Source organism: Entelurus aequoreus, linkage group LG01 (assembly GCF_033978785.1).
Source record: "Entelurus aequoreus isolate RoL-2023_Sb linkage group LG01, RoL_Eaeq_v1.1, whole genome shotgun sequence".
Lineage (NCBI taxonomy): Eukaryota > Metazoa > Chordata > Actinopteri > Syngnathiformes > Syngnathidae > Entelurus > Entelurus aequoreus.
The window spans coordinates 61,420,309-61,439,869 of NC_084731.1; the positions used below are offsets into that span (position 1 = coordinate 61,420,309).

A 19,561-nucleotide genomic window follows, 5' to 3' on the forward strand; every position below is an offset into this window, starting at 1 on the left:
TGTTTACCTGACACATTATATCATAGTTAATGAAGTTTACCAGACACACTATATTGTAGTTAATCATGTTTATCTGACACATTATATCATAGTTAATCAAGTTTACCTGACATCCTATATCGTAGTTAATCAAGTTTACTCGACACAATATATCGTAGTTAATCAAGTTTACCTGACACAATATATCATAGTTAGTCAAGTTTACCCGTCACACTATATCGTAGTTAATCAAGTTTACCTGACACACTATATCGTAGTTAATCAAGTTTACCTGACACACTATATCATAGTTAATTGAGTTTACCTGACACACTATATCGTAGTTAATCAAGTTTACCTGACACACTATATCGTAGTTAATCAAGTTTACCTGACACACTATATCGTAGTTAATTGAGTTTACCTGACACACTATATCGTAGTTAATCAAGTTTACCTGACACACTATATCGTAGTTAATTGAGTTTACCTGACACACTATATCGTAGTTAATCATGTTTACCTGACACATTATATCGTAGTTAATCAAGTTTACCAGACACACTATATCGTAGTTAATTGAGTTTACCTGACACACTATATCGTAGTTAATCAAGTTTACTCTACACAATATGTCGTAGTTAATCAAGTTTACTCGACACAATATATCGTAGTTAATTAAGTTTACCTGACACAATATATCGTATACAATCAAGTTTACCCGTCACACTATATCGTAGTTAATCAAGTTTACCTGACACACTATATCGTAGTTATTCAAGTTTACCTGACACAATATATCGTAGTTAATCAATTTACCTGACACACTATATCGTAGTTATTCAAGTTCACCTGACACAATTTATCGTAGTTAATCAAGTTTACCTGACACAATATATCGTAGTTAATCAAGTTTACCTTGAACTTCTTCAGGGCGAGATCGAAAGGTTTGTCCCTCGTGGCTCCTCGTACTTGCCCGGGCGTCGCCATTGTTAAGGACGCTGTTTCTGTTCCTGCTGCGTGTGCGTGGGGGCCCGTGGGAGAGACACTCGCCGCCATCTGATCTCGGGGGCTCCAACACAAACCCGGCAGGTGTAGAAGGTGAAACATGTTGTCGGTCACTGTGGATAACAGTGGGTCTCCGAAGAAGCGGACGCTCTCGCGTGGAATCGGCGAGGATGAGTCACTCCGGAGCTTCATAAAGGAGGTGAGAAACTGCAGTTTTTTGGTTTGGTCTAGAATGTAAAGCAACGGGTACTAACATTTTTTTTGATATTTTCAATTTCGGACATAATTTCCACTGCCAACGGCGTTTTGTTGCGCTGTTCTGAAAGCTACTTCCTCTTTCTAGCTAGCTAGCTAACTGGCTATGTGGACAGCATGCTAACGCGATGCTAACCGTGTGCTCCTCAGGCCGAGAGCTCGTCCAGGCGCGTCACACGAAGCGAGAGCCGAGCAGGAACTTTGAAGAAGAGGCCTGACAGCCAGGTAAGACCGGCAAAGGCAACTGCGCGACATTGAAGGGGTCTTAAACAAAGGAGTTTAACCCTATTCACACACTGCTAATGTACATGCTAATAGGCTCACCTGCTCAGTCCAAAGAGCGCCTTTCATTAGCATTATAACCTCTTCCACACTGTCACACTTTAATTAATATGTGTTAATTGAACGTTTTGATTACGGTTTTTGAAGTTGGTTGTATATATACTTTTAAATATGACTTTATTTTAGGCAGTATTTGTTTGTTATGATTTAGTATTAGTGATGAGACGGTATCAAAATCTCACGGTACGATATTATCACGGTATTAAGGCCACGGGAAAATATTATCACAGTATTAAGAGCCACGATGTATTTCAAGTTATCATTACATATATGTATTGTTGCATTTGAACAGTTGTATTGTTGATAAAAGAGGTAATTATTGTTATTATTCATTATCAATAGTGCTATTTCTATTGGTATTTGTATGGGTGAGGGCGGACTACGTCACTTCCGCCTACCAATCCCCTAGCAACCGGGAATTCGTTGAAAACAAACCAGCTCACAGCGAACACAGCATTGACAGAAAAAGCATTTAACGAGCGTTGTGGCTTGGAAGTCGGCGTTAAATCCTTCATTTACGCATTTTTACTTATTCGCATATCGTGTGAAAAAACGAAAATGTATTATTTGCGTCAGACTCGTCTCAGTGAACTTTAAAGCTTCTCAGGCTTAGCGTAGCTTGCTAGTTAGCTTAGCCTGCGCGCTACTAAGAAAGAGACGCGGAAGTTATCAACAACAAGATCAAGTGTTAGTGTATAAAATATTGAGAGATTTGAGGGCTACATGTATTGTTTAAGTACAACTGTTCTTCGCCAGGTGTTCTTTGGCCGCCCTGGCTTACGTTTTCCCGGTGGTGTCCATCTTAACGCTGCCTTTGGTATCCTCTCGTTGTCCGGTTTTCGAAAATAGCTAGCTAGGCTATAGACCAGGGGTCACCAACGCGGTGCCCGCGGGCACCAGGTCGCCCGTAAGGACCAGATGAGTCGCCCGCGGGCCTGTTCTTTAAAAAAAAAAATTTTTTTTTATTTTTATTTTTTTTATTAAATCTACATAGAAAAAACACAAGATACACTTTCAATCAGTGCATCAACCCAAACAACCTCCCCCATGCACACTCATCCACACCCACCCACACAAAAGGGGTTATTTCTTTCTGCTACCAATATTCTGGTTCCCACAACATAGACAACACATCTGCAAGGGACACAGTCCCTGAAGCACACATGATTGTATAGGCTGCTGGTCCACTAAAATTTTCATAAATTACTATTTTTTATGTAATTATTTTTATATTGTTTTACTTTCTTTTTTATCCAAGAAAATGTTTTTTATTTATTTATCTTATTTTATTTTTTTTTAAAAAAGGGCCTTATCTTCAACAGACCAGGTTGTCAATTAAATTAGAATTGTTTAAAGGGTTTTTTAAACCAAGCCCAGTCCAGATAATGTCCAAGTCGGATTTAGCAACACACACCTTCATTCATGTACACAGAAAAAAATTAGGGAACACAACAGATTGCATATAATTTATAAACAAAATTACATTTTCAAAAAAAGCATTTATGTACAGTCCAGATTATGTCCAGGTCACTCAAATTAGGGAACACAACAACAGATATCATATAATCTATAAACATAATTATACTTTCAAAATAAGCCTTTGAGGACTTCTCATCTTTTTTTTAATGTTTTTTGGCATCATTATCGTTTTCAACCATGTAACTTTCTAAAGTTAGAAAATACTGAATAAATGTTTTAAAGAAAGTAATACTAAGTGAATATCTGTTTTTGGCCTTAAAAATAATTTTTTTACCGAGTACTATAATTAAATTGACTAAATCATGATTGTCAATAAACTCTCCTAAAATAACAGAAACCACATTAAGCTTCATAAACAAACCAATCCTTAAACACATTTTTTCAACTTCCACCCAAAACAAAGACACAATATGACAATACCAAAACAAATGCAGGGTGGATTCAGGCTCCTGACAACAAAATCGGCAATCATCTGACTCTGTCATATTCCATAATTTTTACATTTTCCCTGTGGGTAAGAAGTTATAAATCATTTTAATTTCAAAATAACGATTTTGCACATCGATAGTAGTTTTATAGATTAATTTGAATATGGCATCCCATGGCAACGGGCAGTCAAAAAAGTCCTCCCATTTTCCATTTGTGTTGTATGAGGCAGCCTTCAAAGATTTCTTTATTAAATAAAAATTATATATTTTTCTATTTATTTTATTTCCTTTTTGCCAACTAGAATTTCTTATTAGAGGTTTACAAACTAATAATTTAGTAGTTCCATAATTAATTATTTGTTTCCATCTTTTCCCAATTACTCCAGTTAGTTGATAAAATGAAAAGCTTGAGCAAGCATCACCATACATAGCTCTAAATTCATCATACTTCATAATTTTACCATTCTCATTGATAATATCATTGACAAAAATGATTCCTCTTTCAAACATATTTTTCCAAAAGAAAGGCTTTCCATCTATTACAATATTAGAGATCATCCATATTAACTGCTGCAAAATATCGTCTCTTTTTTCTGGCACATAAAATTGAAAACACCACTATGAGTGGATTGTTTCCTTTATGAACCCCGCCATGTTTCCCAGCAGACTCTCTGGGAGGGGATCACTTGTAAAAAAGGATACAATTTCTTTTGATACAGTACATGTTTTTTGTCCAACAGGACATTTGTGTACCACTCAATGTTTAAATACATCTTTGGAACAATTGATGCTTTTAAAGACAGACACATAGCTTCAAGGTTGAGAAGTTTCAGGCCCCCATATTCATACTCTTTGTACAAAACCTTTCTTTTAATCTTTTCTGGTTTGCCGTTCCAGACAAAATCGAAGACCCTCCGCTCATAAATCTTAAAAAAGTTTTGTGATGGAGCTGGTAATGACAAAAACAAATAAATAAATTGAGGAATAATTAACGAGTTGGCAATAGACATTTTACCATACAAGGTTAGGGATTTCCCTTTCCATAATTGCATAATTTTGTCCAGCTTTCTTAGTCGATTATCATAATTTACTGAGCCTAGATCTTCCAGATTTTCTGGGACAACAACACCAAGTATGTTAACTGGTCCATCTGTCCACAAAACAGGCACTTTGCATTCCATTCGAAAGGACGTTCCCTTTAGATTTCCGATCCTTAACATTTTACATTTATCATAATTAAGCTTAAGGCCAGATTGCTGTGAAAATATGTCCAAAAGATTAAGAAGGTTCCGCAAACAATGAGGAAAAATCTTATCTTTGTGAATCAGCCTTTTCTGACATGAACTTCATCAAGAACAAACACAGAACATGCCTCACTGATGCACATCTGCAAGACTCACTCAAAGTTGCAGTGTCAAGTTACACACCAGAGTACAACACACTAGTTAACAGCATGCAATGCCAGGCTTCCCACTAACTGACAAAGAAACAGATAACAGATTTGGTGTCCAGTTCAAAGTGTGACATGATTTAAAAATTTGAGAGTTTACTTTTGTATTTTACATGAGTTATTATTTGTACAAACATGGTGCAAAGTAATTCATGATTTGTTAAAAAATGTTAGTGGCCAGCTAGTTAAAATGGGATATTGTGATTTCACAAGACTGTCTTGGAAGTGATCATTTGAAAATGTTCAATTTGAAAAATGTGCACTTAGAGAAAATGTAAAAATAAAGTGTTGCATATTGATATTTATCTGTTTCTATATATATGTATTGTGAGAAATCATTAAGATGATCAGTGTTTCCACAAAGATAAATATAATTAATTATTAATAATAACAGAGTTAAAGGTAAATTGAGCAAATTGGCTACTTCTGGCAATTTATTTAAGTGTGTATCTAACTGGTAGCCCTTCGCATTAATCAGTACCCAAGAAGTAGCCCTTGGTTTCAAAAAGGTTGGTGACCCCTGCTATAGACTATATAGTATATACCGCATGTTATTTTTGTATCTATCAATCAATCAATCAATGTTTATTTATATAGCCCTAAATCACGAGTGTCTCAAAGGGCTTGTACAACAACAACTTCAGCTGTCGAACGTTATAAGGTAAAAATTCAACAAGTACAACATTAGCACGGACGGTATAGCCAAGTTGTGGTTAAGAAGGTGGATTTTTGTTCCTTATATTTACCAGAAACGAAGTGATCCGAACACACGACCCGGGACTTTGGGGGACTCCAGTGAGAACCGTCCTCGTTTTCCTGGTGTAAAGCTGCGAGCCATTTGTCTCGTCTTTGTGGGCTTTTATCGCGCTTTGGCAGAACAAAATACAACCTTTGTTTCCCCTGTTTCCGGTTGTGGTTAGCACAACCAAAAACAACAGTTTTTCGGCATTTTGGAGGCAGAATGACGGGTTTAACCAGCGTAGGTCGACAGGTTAAAGAGTAATGGCAACGGTTTGTTTTCAACGCCAGTCTTGTTGCTATGGCTCGAAGAACCCGTATGTAGCTCAGTTGCCCGGATGTCGGCCCTCACCCATTGATCCATTTGTAGTGTAATAATGATCATTGTCATTTCTGTATTATTATTTATTTCACTAACTGCTTCTTTGCTATCACTTTTACTATCATATTTGTACATATCCTATTTGATGATGATGTTCTGTTGTTATTGTTGTGTTTGCTGTTGTTGTTGTATCTCTGTCTTATCCCCCCTTTCGTCCCCACAATTTCCCCCTCTGTCTTCCTTTTTTTCTCTTTCTATCTTTCCTTTTTTTCTCGTTCTATCCCCTCCGCCCGGCTGCACCTAATAATAATATAAATCCATTTAATAAAGTCAAATTACAAATAAGGCAACAAGAGAAATACAGCCGATATGGGCATCTACAGCAACAATATGATTTGCTTGAGAAGCTGGGCAAGACAAAAAAAAAAGGGCCACAGTACGATATTGTATCCCCCCTCAACCCCCCGCCCCCTAAAAAATGTTATACTGTGTAAAATGAAGTGGCAGGAATGTTTAGGATGAACACACTTAAACTTAAACTAGATTGTTTCGATACCAATATTTTGGTACCGGAACCAACATGTATTTCGATACTTTTCTGAATAAAGGGGACCACAAAAAATTGCATTAATGGCTTTATTTTAACAAAAAAATCTTGGGGTACATTAAACATATGTGTCTTATTGCAATTTAGTCCTTAAATAAAATAGTGAACATACTAGACAACTTGTCTTTTAGTAGTAAGTAAACAAAGAAAGACTCCTAATTAGTCTGCTGACGTATGCAGTAACATTGTGTCATTTATCATTCTATTATTTTGTCAACATTATGAAGGACAAGCTGTAAAAATGCATTGTTAATCTACTTGTTCATTTACTGTTAATATCTGGTTATTTTCTGTTTCAACATGTTCTATCTACACTTCTGTTCAAATGTAATAATCACTTATTGTTCTGTTGTTTGATACTTTACATTAGTATTGGATGATACCACACATTTAGGTAACGATCTGATACCGAGTAGTTACAGGGTCATTCATTGGTCAAAATGTAAGTCCTCATGTGTCCAGGGACGTATTTACAGAGTTTCTGAATATAATATGAATTTTATAAAAAAAGAAAAAAGATTTTGTGACGATAAAAAATATCGATGTAATCATAGTAGTATCGACTAGATATGCTGTTGTACTTGGTATCATTACAGTGGATGTCAGGTGTAGATCCACCCATGGCATTTGTTTACATTGGGACGCTAGTGACCTAACGTATCCTCCTACGGTGTGTAGTGAAGCATGTTTAGCTATTCCTTGTCCTCAAGTCACCACGGAGGCCAGGATTAGTGATTTAGAAGTAGCTAAAACACTGCCGACTGCGGATGGACATTAACCGCTAACTAGCTAGCCATGTTTTAAAGCACCTCTTCCTGAGGGTGTTTCAGTGTTATAACTTCACCTTTATCTTTGGTTTTTAAGCCAAAATGCGTCCATTCTCCCTTTTCTGTCCACACACTGTGTCTGTTTGTAAGTACTCCGTGTGTGTGCGCTGCCGAACATGCTTCTCTGCTCGTAAAACCAGCAATGTCATGTCATGACGCGACGACGCGCCGTTATGCCTGTAAAAAGAAAATATGGGGAACCGGTACTTTTCAAACAGAGTATACAGATAGTACAGTGTTTCCCATAAACTGCCAAGATACCTGTGGCGGTGGGGGCGTGGCTATGGGCGTGGTCACCATGACATCATCGAGTAATTTGCATAATTTACTACAATGATATGATTTTCTCTAAAAAAATTTAAAAAATGTATACTTACTAATTAATAACAGTTTTGTTTTAAACGTCCATCCGTCGATTTTACAATATAATTACAACACTTTATGTACATATTTATATACAGATTTGAACAATAAGTTATTCACTGAAATATATTTATTAATTGTGGCTCTTACAAAAAATATATCTTATAAAATATAAAAGCTAAAATGTCTCTTAAAGCTCTGCCCCTTTAATTAGTGCATACTAAATAATTTAACTTTAGCCTACTACTACAACCATATTATTTACGAGCAACATAAAGTGAAACAGAGGCAGAGGTGTCCTGCCACAGTCAGTAACAAATAAACAGAAAACAGTAGTGGTCAAATACAAATAAGGCAACAAGAGAAGTATCCTACACTTCTCTTTTGTAAAGTAAATCTGAACAGCCTATATGGGCATCTACATCAACTATATGATTTGCCTGAGAAGCTGGACAGGACAAAAAATAAAATAAAATAAAATAAATGAATGTGTGGGAAACACTGTAGTACCATTTTTTATTCATTTGTACCGCGATACTATACTAGTACCGGTATACCGTACAACCCTACTACAAATATGTATTTCTATGTGCAAATATTTGTGAAGGAACATCCACTGTTACTAGCAAATATTTAAAAAAAGACTTACAGTTGAGTGTCTTTAAACAGACAATGTGAAATGTAAAACAATAATATTCACGTTGGCGTCTTTCAACTTTTTAAACTTCAGAGAAGCAGTTAACTCACAATTTAACTTTTATCAATGTAAACACCTCGTCAATTGATGTTCAGCCTCGCTGGCTTCAAAAAATATTTTCTTTTGGCACTGTGCGCCTTGACTTAGTCTGTTTTCGCTTGGAACGCTCAAGACAAACATGGCGCGCTTTCGCCAGAGTTTGTTTGTTTGTTAGTGTTACGGTCCCTGTGTCGTGTTCCCGTCTAAAAGGGACACGTGACATAAAAGACGGATGCTTTGGACTTACTTTTTCTTCTTGAACAGTATTTTTTTTAATCTTTAAAATCCGGTTCGGTCTGTTGTTCAGTTTTTGTTGACATGTGGGTAGAGATTCCGGTAGATGTCACTCTTTGTTTGTCGTGTCTAAAATAACTTCTGTGTAGGGCTCCAAAGACCATTTAGGTAGAGTCACAGGTACACACGTACTGGAGTAATTATCCTTGCATTTACTTTGAAAATAAAATGAAAAAACATCAGTTTTGGTCTGTTTTTCCATTTGTTTACTGGTGTCCTAAATCATTATGGGAAATATAAAATGAAAAGCAAACAGCTTTTTTAGATGTCGTTATTGCGCTCTAACACCAAAAAAGAAGAATGCTGTGTTTTTTTATTTAAATGATTGCATTTTTTAAAATGAAATTCAAAGCATCCAATAGTTTTTTGTTTGTCAATTTCTATTGATGAAAAGAAAATCAGATGACCAAAACACACAAGGTCCGTGTACCTTCCGTTCCTTCTTTTTCCAATTCTGAAACGCAAATCAAAAAACTAAATTAGGGCCGTTTTTCGATTTTTATTATATATGGCAGATTTTAAAACAAACAAAAAAGGGTTGATTTTCATAAAAATATTGCCATAATATCGGATTTTGTGCGGTTTTCCTTTTATGGATTTTTATTTTTCCAGATAAACACAAAAATCGAATCCAAAATGCAAAAATGCGTGGTTATGTGTGATGACAAATTGAACCGGAAGCAGTATTTTAGATTTTCCTTCGCGTTAGACATGTTTTTAGCATAACGGTGACATATTTGTTCAGCAGTAGTCCTATAGTCCTTTTAAAAAAAAGTCTCATTAAATAGTTCTCCCAACTTTTTGTTTAAGAAATGAAAATCAAAAAAATGGCACGAAATTTGATTTGCATTTAAGAATTGGAAATAGAATGAACAGAAGGTATAGACAACCATAGTGTTGGCGCTAGGACTTTCAAATTAGGGTCCCATCAAGTCATAAAAATGGGGTCCCACAGTAAATTTTTGGGTCCCACTTTTGTGTAACCGTTTTGAAAACAAATGATAAATGAATGCATTATCCTGTTATATCTCACATTCTATATTGTGTTTTGGAAAAAGGTTGTCATGAACATTATTTAATTCATTAAAAAAATAATACAAAAGAAAACCATTTTTTATGCGTATGTAAATTTATTCGGTTATAAACATTCATTTACTTTTTTTTCCTTCATGGATCTAAACTTTACCGCTGCCTGTATTTTTTTAATATATTTTTATTTAATAAGTTGTAAGTGTATTTATTTCAGTATAAAAGTGTAAAATGTTTTTTGCTGAGGTCATGAAATGATGACAATGGTGTGCCAGGGCATACATGCATATGACACATGTAATTGATTATTCTCACCTGTATGTAGATCATCAGTCCTTTTAAAAAACCGCCACATTTACACTTTCATGGCAAATAATACCAACAAACTTAGAATTTGGCAAGTTAATTTCAATGTAATTTAATAGAGTGGCACTCAATGCCTCTAGCATTTAATCTCTGGCTTGGTGATGGCCATAAGCTGTGTTCCCCTTTAAGAATGGCGGTATGTGGGGTGAGTGACGTGTGTAAGTTAGTGGGGCAAGTTAGGAGAGGGATCGTCTAACGCCAAAAAATAAGAATGCTTTGTTTTTTAATTGAAATGATTGCATTTTCAAATGAAATTTTAATAAGCCAATAGTTTTTTTATTGTTCAATTTCCATTGATGAAAAGAAAATCAGATGGCCAAAACATACAAAATACTTTGTAGACCACAGGTGTCAAACTCAATGCCCAGGGGCCGGATCTGGCCCGCCACATCATTTTATCTGGCCCGCAAACGCCTGGAAATTATATGTCAATAAAGTACTTCATGTTTTCTCACTAAATGTCATTGATTTTTTTCATTTTTAACAGAAAAAATATATGTACTGCTTGAAATTGCATGCCTTTTTAACTTTAATAGTATCCAATATTGCAACAAATATTACAGTATATTATCATACTTTCCAAACATGTTCTTGTCTAAACAAAAATAAATAAAAATATTTAACTTTACAGCAAACTAACCATCAAATTAATAAAAAATGACAATACATTTTACGTTGTTCTGTACAGCATATTACTGTAAATTGAAAAAAACTACTACTGTTTTTTGCGTTAAAATTCTGTTGACTGAGCTGCCAGTTTTTGACTGTAAAATGTACGGTTGTTGTTTTTAACGGTGTATTACTGTAAATGGAAAGACAGTACTTTTGTTTTTACGGTAGAAAAACTGGCAGCTAAGTTGCCAGAATAAAAAAAGAACTTGTACTGTTTTTCCATAAACAATATCATGTTATAAAAACAATGTCAATTTAACACAAAAATTCTGGCAACTAAGCTGCCAGCTTTTTCTGCAAAAACCACCCCCAAAAAACAGTGGTACTGTTTTTCCATTTACCGTAAAATATTGTAAAAAATAGAGAAAAACAACACTATTTTACAGTAAAATTTTGTAAATGTAAAGATTTTACTGTAAAATCGACAGTCTACTTAAAACAATTTTTATAAATAATACTGAAATCCAGAGGCAAATTCATACATCATTCACTGTTACAAGCGGCCCTCTGATGGCAGCCATAACTCCCATGTGGCCCTCAATGAAAACCACTTTGACAATCATAGACAACCATGATTTCCTTTTCACTTTTTCATTCACTCTAAATGATTATTCAAGGGAAAACAGCCTCTTTCCAATTATCTTCCTTGTATTTCACTTTTTATTTATTTTGTTTACAATCTCAAAACAAAAAGGAGGGATGTTGTCGTGACAGCTCCGGTTTGCCAAGAGTTCTATGACCACCAAGGTTTTACCACACATATGAAGTCTGGACCCAAGAACCAATGCGCAATGTCAAGCTATAGATATTATACTGTAATGATTGTTTTGTTATGCTCTTCCTTTCAGCCGCCTGACCAGGACCTCTTCATGGGACTTCCTGAAATGGTGACTATTTTTTTCAAAGTGAAATAATTCTATACACACACACTATACAGTACATACTGTATGTACAATGAAACTGGAAAGTACAGTTTGGTACACCCTTATTCCAAAATGGAGTACATTTGTTTTTGTCCTCAAAATTCTACAGACAATACCCCATTATGGCAATGTGAAAATAGTTTTTTTTTAAGCAAGTTTGCACATTTATTAAAAATAAAAAATGACCAAGGTGACCAAAAAGCCGATTGTCTCTCTGTCGGAGCTACAGAGAACCTTCCAGAAGGACAATCCACCAATCAGGCTGTATGGTAGAGTGGCCAGACGGAAGCAATTTCTTAGTCAAAAGTTTGCCAAAATGCACCTGAAAGACTTTCAGACCATGAGAAACTAAATTCTCTGGTCTGATGAGACAAAAATTGAAGCCTTTGGCATGAATGTTTGGAAGAAACCAGGCACCGCTCATCACCAGGCCAATACCATCTCTACAGTGAAGCGTGGTGGTGGCAGCATCATGCTGTGGGGGTGCTTTTCAGCGGCAGGAACTGAGAGAATTGTCAGGACAGAGGGAAAAATGAATGCAGCAATGTACAGAGACATCCTGGATGAAAACCTTTCCATTCAACCTGATGGAGCTTGAGAGGTGCTGCAAAGAGGAAGGAGAGAAAGTGCCCAAAGATAGGTGTTCAAAAAGACTTGAGGCTGTAATTGCTGCCAAAGGTGCATCAACTCGGTACAGAACAAAGGCCGTGAATACTTGCAATACCACAAAAAAAACAACTTTTCACATTGTTATTATGGGGTCACATGACACAATACAGTCACATGACACACACCGATTGGGTCACATGACATGCGTTGTACAGTCACATGACACACACCGATTGGGTCACATGACATGCATTGTACAGTCACATGACACACACCAATTGGGTCACATGATATGCGTTGTAGGGTCACATGACATATGTTGTACAGTCACATGACACACACTGATTGGGTCACATGACATGTGGTGTACAGTTACATGATACTACAGTCACATGACACACACTGATTGGGTCACATGACCTGAGGTGTACAGTTACATGACACACTACAGTCACATGACACACCCTGATTGGGTCACATGACATGTGGTGTACAGTTACAAGACACACTACAGTCACATGACACACCCTGATTGGGTCACATGACATGTGGTGTACAGTTACATGACACACTACAGTCACATGACACACACTGATTAGGTCACATGACATGTGGTGTACAGTTACAAGACACACTACAGTCACATGACACACCCTGATTGGGTCACATGACGTGGTGTACAGTTACAAGACACACTGCAGTCACATGACACACCCTGATTGGGTCACATGACATGTGGTGTACAGTTACATGACACACTACAGTCACATGACACACACTGATTGGGTCACATGACATGAGGTGTATAGTCACATGACACACTGATTGGGTCACATGACATGTGGTGTACAGTTACATGACACACTACAGTCACATGACACTGATTGGGTCACATGACATGTGGTGTACAGTTACATGACACACTACAGTCACATGACACGGATTGGGTCACATGACATGTGGTGCACTGATTGGGTCACATGACATGTGGTGTACAGTTACATGACACTACAGTCACATGGCACGCTGATTGGGTCACATGACATATGGTGTACAGTTACATGACACTACAGTCACATGACACACTGATTGGGTCACATGACATGCGTTGTACAGTCACATGACACACTGATTGGGTCACATGACATGTTGTGTACAGTTACATGACACACTACAGGCACATTACACTGATCAGGTCACCTTGTTTGGGTGTAGCTGGAGCTGCAGTCCAGCTACGACGAGGCGCTGCAGGAGCTGCGTGGTCTGGAGGTGGAGCGCCAGGCTCTGATGTTCCAGGTGGACGTCCTGCAGGACACGCTGGAGGGCGTGGAGGAGCTGCTGGCTGAGGCCCAGAGGGAGGCAGCAGAGGCCAACTCGGTGCGCCTGACGCCAACCATTTAGCGGTGTGGTCACCACGTAGGGTTGTGACAAGATGTCTGTCTGCTCGGCAGGAGTTGGGGCGTGAGCGGGACGCCAAGAGGAAGCTGCAGATGTTGGTTGGCTCTCTGATGCAGGAAGTGGAAACATTAAAAGAGGTAATGTCATGTTTGACACTTCCATAAACGCTGGCTGTATTACAGCTTTCATTTTCACAGCAAGTAACATCCAGAAGTTTCAGGATGAGACATAGCAACATAACTGCTGCTATTTAAGTTGTCAACCACATTTTTGGGGCACAGCATTACAAAAATGTTGTGTAGTTTGATTTATCGACCTTTCAGAGGTGTTTGATACGTGTCATCAGACTGCATAGTATTGAAATATTCTGGGAAGTGCTCGCGATAGAACCAGTTTGCTGGGTCCTCCTCCCTGTGTTAAAAAGTTAAAGTACCAATGATTGTCACACACACACTAGGTGTGGCGAAATTATTCTCTGCATTTGACCCCTCACCCTTGATCACCCCCCGGGAGGTGAGGGGAGCAGTGGGCAGCAGCGGTGGCCGTGCCCGGGAATAATTTTTGGTGATTCAACCCCCAATTCCAACCCTTGATGTTGCAGTCAGCTTTTGATGTTGTTCAGTGCCAGCCGACTCCGCTGAAACTAGTGCTAAATGCAGAGAAATCTAAGCTGTTTTTTTTTTCTCAAACGACTGACGTTGAACATTCCAAAAATATCAACTGCTCATAAGGTTGAAGTTGAAATGGTCACAACATGAGAACTCGTCTTTGAAATCTCACATTGAACAACTTGTGTCTCAACTTAAATGTGTTTTCCTTTAGAAACAAGTCCTGTTTTTCCCTGCAGTCAGGAAACTCTTCATTCTGACCTTTTTTATAACTTTGTTAGATTATGAAGACAAATGCACCCGACTCTTATCGGAAAAAAATGGATACTGAATAAGACTGTGCCTTACATTTTATTTGTGGCAACCTTCTCTTATTTTATGTGTACAGACTCCAGTCGCTACAGTTTGTGGTCACATGACATCCTTGGAGTGTTGGTTCCTAGAGCCAACACAAGTCTTAGAAAAAGAAATCCTTCAGATTTGCTGCTCCATGGTCATGGAATAACTTACAGAAGGATCTGAGGTTACCTGAACTCATCACTTTGGGGGAATTTCAGGCCATTTTAAAAAGATCGAGAAACTGTTTCTATAGGAAATTGTACTTGTTGTTAAATTGTTATTATTGAAACATTTACCGTATTTTTCGGATTATAAGTCGCTCGAGTATATGTCGCACCGGCCGAAAATGCATAATAAAGAAGGAAAAAAACATATATACGTCGCACTCGAGTATAAGTCGCATTTTTGGGGGAAATTTATTTGATAAAATCCAACACCAAGAATAGACATTTGAAAGGCAATTTAAAATAAATAAAGAATAGTGAACATCAGGCTGAATAAGTGTACGTTATATGACGCATAAATAACCCACTGAGAACGTGCCTGGTATGTTAACGTAACATATTATGGTAAGAGTCATTCAAATAACTATAACATATAGAACATGCTATACGTTTACCAAACAATCTGTCACTCCTGATCGCTAAATCCGATGAAATGTTCTTCTTCGTTGTCGCTCCTGGTATGCGCCGCTAGCGTCCTTTCTTTCTGCTGCTCGATCGCCGTTTTCTGCTGCATATTTCACTACGTCCAGCTTGTAATCTGCAGTATATGATTTCCTTTTCGGTGCTATTATTGTTCAGCCCTTCTCAGTTTTTATAAGTTACCGCCAATGTAGAAATGATCCATTTTAATAGCTACGGCAGTAGCATATAGCATATAGCAGTTAGCATCCCATGACCCACAATGCACTTCTGCCATGACCCTCCCCCGCCAAATTCTTATTGGTTGACGTGTGTGTGACGATTGCTGACATTTTGCTTCGTCTCTTCCGTGAATTAGATAAATAATATTATTTGATATTTTACGGTAATGTGTTAATAATTTCACACACAAGTCGCTCCAGAGTTTAAGTCGCACCCACGGCCAAACTATGAAAAAAACTGATTTATAATCCGAAAAATACGGTACTTTTTTACCTATTGCATGTTTTTATGTTTATGTTGGAAAAAACATTTATTTAGATTTGCTGCTCCATGGTCATGGAATAACTTACAGGAGGATCTGAGGTTACCTGAACTCATCACTTTGGGGGAATTTCAGGCCATTTTAAAGGATCCAGAAACTGTTTTTATAGGGAATTGTACTTGTTTTTATTGAAACATTTAGTTTACCACCTGTTGCATGTTTTTATGTTTGTTGTCACAAATGTGTGCTTTTAAGTGCATGACTGCTCCTGTTATTGTCGTTCTATTTATGAAACCTGTTTTTGCTGCCGTCTTGGCCAGATTGCTGTTATTTTCAATGAGTTTTTACCTGGTTAAATAAATGAAAATGAATAAAAACCTGAGATAAAAGTGCAACGGTTTAATGTGCTACGAAAAATGTACAGTTCCGTCATTTTTTACAATGGCCAACAAATGAAGGAGGGAGTGATGAGTTAAAACCAGGTACAGTGGGGCGGTATAGCTCGGTCGGTAGAGTGACCGTGCCAGCAACTTGAGGGTTCCAGGTTCGATCCCCGCTTCAGCCAACCAAGTCACTGCCGTTGTGTCCTTGGGCAAGACACTTTACCCACCTGCTCCCAGTGCCACCCACACTGGTTTGAAAATGTAACTTAGATATTGGGTTTCACAATGTAAAGCGCTTTGAGTCACTAGAGAAAAGCGCTATATAAATATAATTCACTTCACTTCAGTGTCTCAAGTAGGGTTGCACAATTAGTCGACATCAAGGTTTTAATTAGTGCGATAACGTAACTGCAAGTTTGTTGTTTTTGTCCACCGTCACCGCCACTTGAGTGACAGACATGTTGAACAATCACAATTGTTGAGCCTCATGTTTGTTCGTCCCTCGCTTCAAACATGGAGAGAGAGGTCTCACTCTGTTTACACGTTTATTTAACAGTAGAATTAACTGAGCGCAGTGAGCCCTCTTTCACAGTCTTTGTCTCAGTGGGCAAAGAGCAAGAGCGCCAGCTTTACACACACAGGAAGTACAAACTTACTCGCGACGTTCCTCAAAATAAAATAAAAAGATTACAAAGCCGAATGTCTCGTGGTGGGGGTAATATTTCAGCTTCCTATCGGGTGGGCAATATGAGCCCATCAACACAGACAAATGAGTGAGAATGCTACGATGACAATAAACAAAAACAACTTCTAATCAAACATCTTCCTTTAAGACTTGTAATGTCTGAGATTGTTGCCATGAAAGGTGTGTTTGTCCACTAGGAAGGAAGCGTCCACCAGGTGGCGTGTCCCAGGGAGGTGTCCGCAGACTCACCAGAACCCCTCAGGAACCAGAACTCTGTGGACCATGGCGGCGTGACGACCAAGCTGATGTGGGCGTCCAACAGCGCCCCCTCCCTGGCACTGGACCACCCGCAGTGTGTGGACGGTGTGCATAGGCGGCCTTACCAAGGCGGGCGAGATCCATCCCCGGACAAGAGCGATTCCGACACGGCAAGTACGTACGAGGACGCGTCTGCTGAGAGTCCTGAGCAGGATCACCTCTTCCCGGGTGTCACCCTGGAACTGCACAAGGAAGGCCAACATGGTGACAGCTGTCTTCTGTCTTAATTTGTTACACACTGATTGTCTGAGTGCGTGCGTGCGTGCGTGCGTGTCTCCCTTCTGCCATCTAGTGGAAGAACATGTCTTTGCTGCAGGTTTGTGTGGTTCTCTTCTGCCATCTAGTGGAAGAACATGTCATAGTTCTGCTCCATGATGAACATGTTTGCCACCATTTAAGTGAAACTTGCTGATATTTATCTTCATGTCTTGTTTCTTGGCCTGCACAAGGGAAAAAAAGAGACTGCAATGTGTGTATTGAAGTAGTTTTTGGGAGTCTCACCTGAGATGCTTGAAGTCAGCGTCCAGTTTGTAAGGGAAGCACTTTTTATTCACTGCCTGGAGCTTGATTTTGTATGTCTTTTCTATCCTTTTCTGTGGAGGAATTTGCACTTTTCACAAGTTGGCATAAAAGTACTTTTCAAACATTCCCTTCAGCAGCAGCAGCAGCGTCTGCATGTTTGCACTGGTCAAGGTAATTTGGACTTTTTTTTACGTCTGCTTTGCTGTAAACCTTCCACTTTTTGTATGTCATGTTACAATGTTTGCACCTATTTAAAATAAATCATTTTACTTTGAAAATATCAATGATTTCCCATGAAGTGGAATGGGCATGTGTACTTTTGATTTATCTATTTGTCACAATCAAGTCATCTTTTGATACTTTGACTGCACTTTCTTCTCTGCTTGGTTTTCACATGTGTTTGGATGCTAAGTAAATGTTTTGTTCTAAGAGAGTGACTCATAAATACACATTTCAAAATAAAAGGTTTCAAAACAGACTGTGATTGTTATTAAAAGTAATTATTTCCATTGTGTAACCAGGAATATGCAGCACACACTCAAACGTGAGGTTGTACGTTACATTACTGACCAAAAACTGTTAATCACCTCAAATATTTCTAAAGTGACAAATTCACACATTCATTTCTTCTGCTATTGACTATTCTCTCTTCACTCTTTTCAACAAGTCGACACTAGAGACTTCAGACGGTACAAAATGCAGCTGCCAGACTTTTAGACCGGTGCACCCAGACCAGACCACCCCTGTTTTAGTGTACTTTATACCTTTTGTTTTCGCCCCCTTTTTTTTTTTTTACCCTTTTGTGCATGATCCTTTCCATCCTTTGTAGCTGAGCTACTGTGTGGAACAATTTCCCTTGTGGATCATTAGTTTGTCTTAAGTCTAATTTGATCCATTCTTCGTTGGCTTGCAGTCAAATTCCGCATTCAGTTGAAGATTTTAGACTTTCCGTGTGTTGCATGGTGGGGCCCCTCAGTACATCACTGACTTGTGGGACCCCTTCAGGGTCTTCTAAACATTCCAAAAACTCAATTTTAAAACCCTGGCATTCCAGGCTATAGCTCCCAGACTCTGGAACAACTTGCACCAGTCCCTCCGTGATCTTGACTGTTTTGACACTTTTAAGACACATTTGAAAACTTTTTAAAGTTAATACACCTTTTAAACTATCACTTTTAATCACCTTTGTAGCCTTTTTATGACGTTTTCATTGAACTGTTTAAACCTACGTTTTGTGATTTTATCTGTGAAAAGTGCATTAGTGGACAGCACCTTTTAGCTCTTATTTCCAAAATTGTGTATACTACTGAATTGGGGTCTTATGGTCGCTTATGTGTACTTATACTGCCATCTGGTGGTGTCAGAAGAGTATAACATACAATGGAATTTGGAGAAAAAAAAGTGTAAAAATAAGAATTAGCATGTCACTAAACATGAAGTACATGTTTGTTACTTATGGTCTAAGTACATATCAAAAGATGATTCTTAGTTTTTATTCTAATTAGGGTCCAATAAGCCCAAATAGCAAAGAGAAATAAAAAAAGCATGTAAACAAACAGCTTGGGCCTTAAGAGGTTAAAAAATAACATTTACTTACTTACATTCTTAACTCTGTTACTCTATTTTCCTCTATCAAAAGGCTTAGGTCGGTCAAAAAATGGTTTATGTTAAGATTATTTTATGTATTTCTTCTGTTAAAAAACAAAACAAAAGTGAATTATGATACAATGTTTTGCAGAGGTGTACTTATAAC

At 37.9% G+C, this 19,561-nt stretch overlaps 2 protein-coding genes across 2 annotated transcripts in view; one reads left to right on the forward strand and one right to left on the reverse strand.

Annotated features, from left to right (window-relative positions):
* Positions 1-1,044, reverse strand: part of LOC133646646 (growth/differentiation factor 11-like) — a 36,309-nt gene extending 35,265 nt beyond the window's left edge. Inside the window, exon 1 of the mRNA XM_062042274.1 lies at positions 898-1,044. The gene's annotated coding sequence lies outside the window, so the exon portion shown is untranslated. The remainder of the gene's footprint in view (positions 1-897) is intronic.
* si:ch1073-456m8.1 (uncharacterized) lies at positions 907-18,278 on the forward strand. Its single transcript, XM_062055627.1, has 6 exons — positions 907-1,186; positions 1,393-1,467; positions 11,744-11,782; positions 13,643-13,804; positions 13,879-13,962; positions 17,166-18,278. The coding sequence occupies exons 1-6, from the start codon at positions 1,088-1,090 to the stop codon at positions 17,511-17,513; spliced, it is 807 nt and encodes a 268-aa protein (XP_061911611.1). The 5' UTR covers positions 907-1,087; the 3' UTR covers positions 17,514-18,278.
* Positions 18,279-19,561: the final 1,283 nt, after the last annotated feature.